At 66.1% G+C, this 1635-nt stretch overlaps 1 protein-coding gene across 1 annotated transcript in view; it reads right to left on the bottom strand.

The window, feature by feature from the left end:
- The window catches only part of LOC107112083 (phospholipase A2 inhibitor and Ly6/PLAUR domain-containing protein-like), a 14765-nt gene extending 14358 nt beyond the window's left edge, over positions 1–407 (bottom strand). The window contains exon 1 of the mRNA XM_015413153.1: positions 392–407. Within this exon, the coding sequence (XP_015268639.1) occupies positions 392–407 (16 nt within the window). The remainder of the gene's footprint in view (positions 1–391) is intronic.
- Between the last annotated feature and the right edge of the window lie 1228 nt (positions 408–1635).

Here is a 1635-nt window from a genome sequence, read left to right on the forward strand (position 1 = left end):
TCAAGCGGGAGAAGGCTGCCTTTTTTGAGGCGCTCGAAGACTGGGAGGGCATCCCTCCAAGGGGGGAGCGCCCTCCCAGATTCAACCTTCTCCGTGCCCTGTGGCAGCAGGGCGGCCGGCCTGGATGGCGCCATAGGACCCCTAACCGTGAGTACCCCCCCCCACCCACCCCTTCCCATTGCCTGGCCATGTGACGCCATCTGCTTTGTGGTCTCACCCACAGGGCGGCCACGTGCGAGGCGGGTCAGGGTGGGCTCCCCTGCTGGCGAGGGACAAGCGGCTGGTGCGGCTGTGCCAGGCCGCCACCCAAGGGAACAAGGTGAGTCATGGGGGGTAGCTTGCTCAGTGGCACGTGGTCCTGCAGGACGGCCACAGCTGGCCACCTGCCAACCAGCGCCCGGTGCCATGGCCCCTGGACCGCCCTGGTGGCCTGTGGTGGTGGTGCCCCTGGCAGCCCAGCAGACATGGGAGTATGGGCCAGGGCCCCACAGGCGACGACACACCCATGCTGCCCAGTGAGTGCTGTGCATGGGCATAGGTGCACAGCCACCTCATGGGTGATTGCTTCCTGTCCCCATAGATCCAGTTGTGCTGAGCTCCCCGCCGGATTCCCCGCCCCATGGTGGAGGGCCCCACGCAGGTGAGGGGGGGCCGTTGGCCGTCTGGACATATGCAGGAGGTCCGAGCGGTCGAGACATGGAGCGTAATGGGGCCAGGGGAGCTGGCCTGGTTGGGCGTGTTGGGTGCGTCTGTGGTCACTGTGCGCCTCTAGGGGACACGGGCCCTGTGGAGTGCGGGCTGCCGATGAGACAGGGGCTTGGCTAGGATGCACTGCCATTGCCAGCGGTACTCCTAGGCCCATCCACACCCGTCGCCCACGTCCACATGGCCGGACATGGGACCCATGAGTCACGGGGGCCGCACTGGTGGTCCCCTGGAACCTACCCCTAAACGGGCCACAGTGGCACAGCAGGCTTCAACGGTGTGGCATGCCGGGTTACAGCTGTGGTCTTTCCAGCAGGTGGCCCAGCGGCGGCGGAGGAGGCAGCGGTGGCCACGGCCGGTTCCGCCGTGGTTATCAGTTCGGCCCCTGAGTGTGATCCAGGTATGTGAAACCCCCTGGAGACCTGGTGGACACCACAGTGTGGGTGCCTGGGTGTGTAGTCCCTGCAGAGCCCCTGGCACACACAGCAGAGGGTCGGAGCTGTGACTGGGTGTCCTGTCCCTGCAGGGCCGGGACCGTCCCGTCAGCTGGTGTCACCAGCACGTGGGGCAGATGTGGCCCGAAGGCTCACCACTGTGGAGGAGGCACTGCAGGACCTCCGCATCTCAGGTGGGAACGACCCAGCCAGGGGTGAGGCGGCCCCCAGGTGGCTGGTGACAGATGGGACGTGGGTGTCACAGGGTGTGCCCATGGCCCAGGTGTCTGTGGCCATGGTATGCGTGGGAGGCTTGGGGTGGTCATCCTGGTTACTGTGTCCAGCCCCATGCATGGAGGTCCCTGAGGTGCTGCCACTGATGTCGTTGTACCCGTCTTGTTTTGTCCTCAGTGGACCGGCATGACCGGCAGTTGGCAGAGCTGCGGCGCCTCTTCATTGAGCTGCGTCTGGATGGGGCCCTCCAGGAGCAGCGCAG

Source organism: Gekko japonicus, unplaced genomic scaffold (assembly GCF_001447785.1).
Source record: "Gekko japonicus isolate JY-2015 unplaced genomic scaffold, Gekko_japonicus_V1.1 scaffold4664, whole genome shotgun sequence".
Lineage (NCBI taxonomy): Eukaryota > Metazoa > Chordata > Lepidosauria > Squamata > Gekkonidae > Gekko > Gekko japonicus.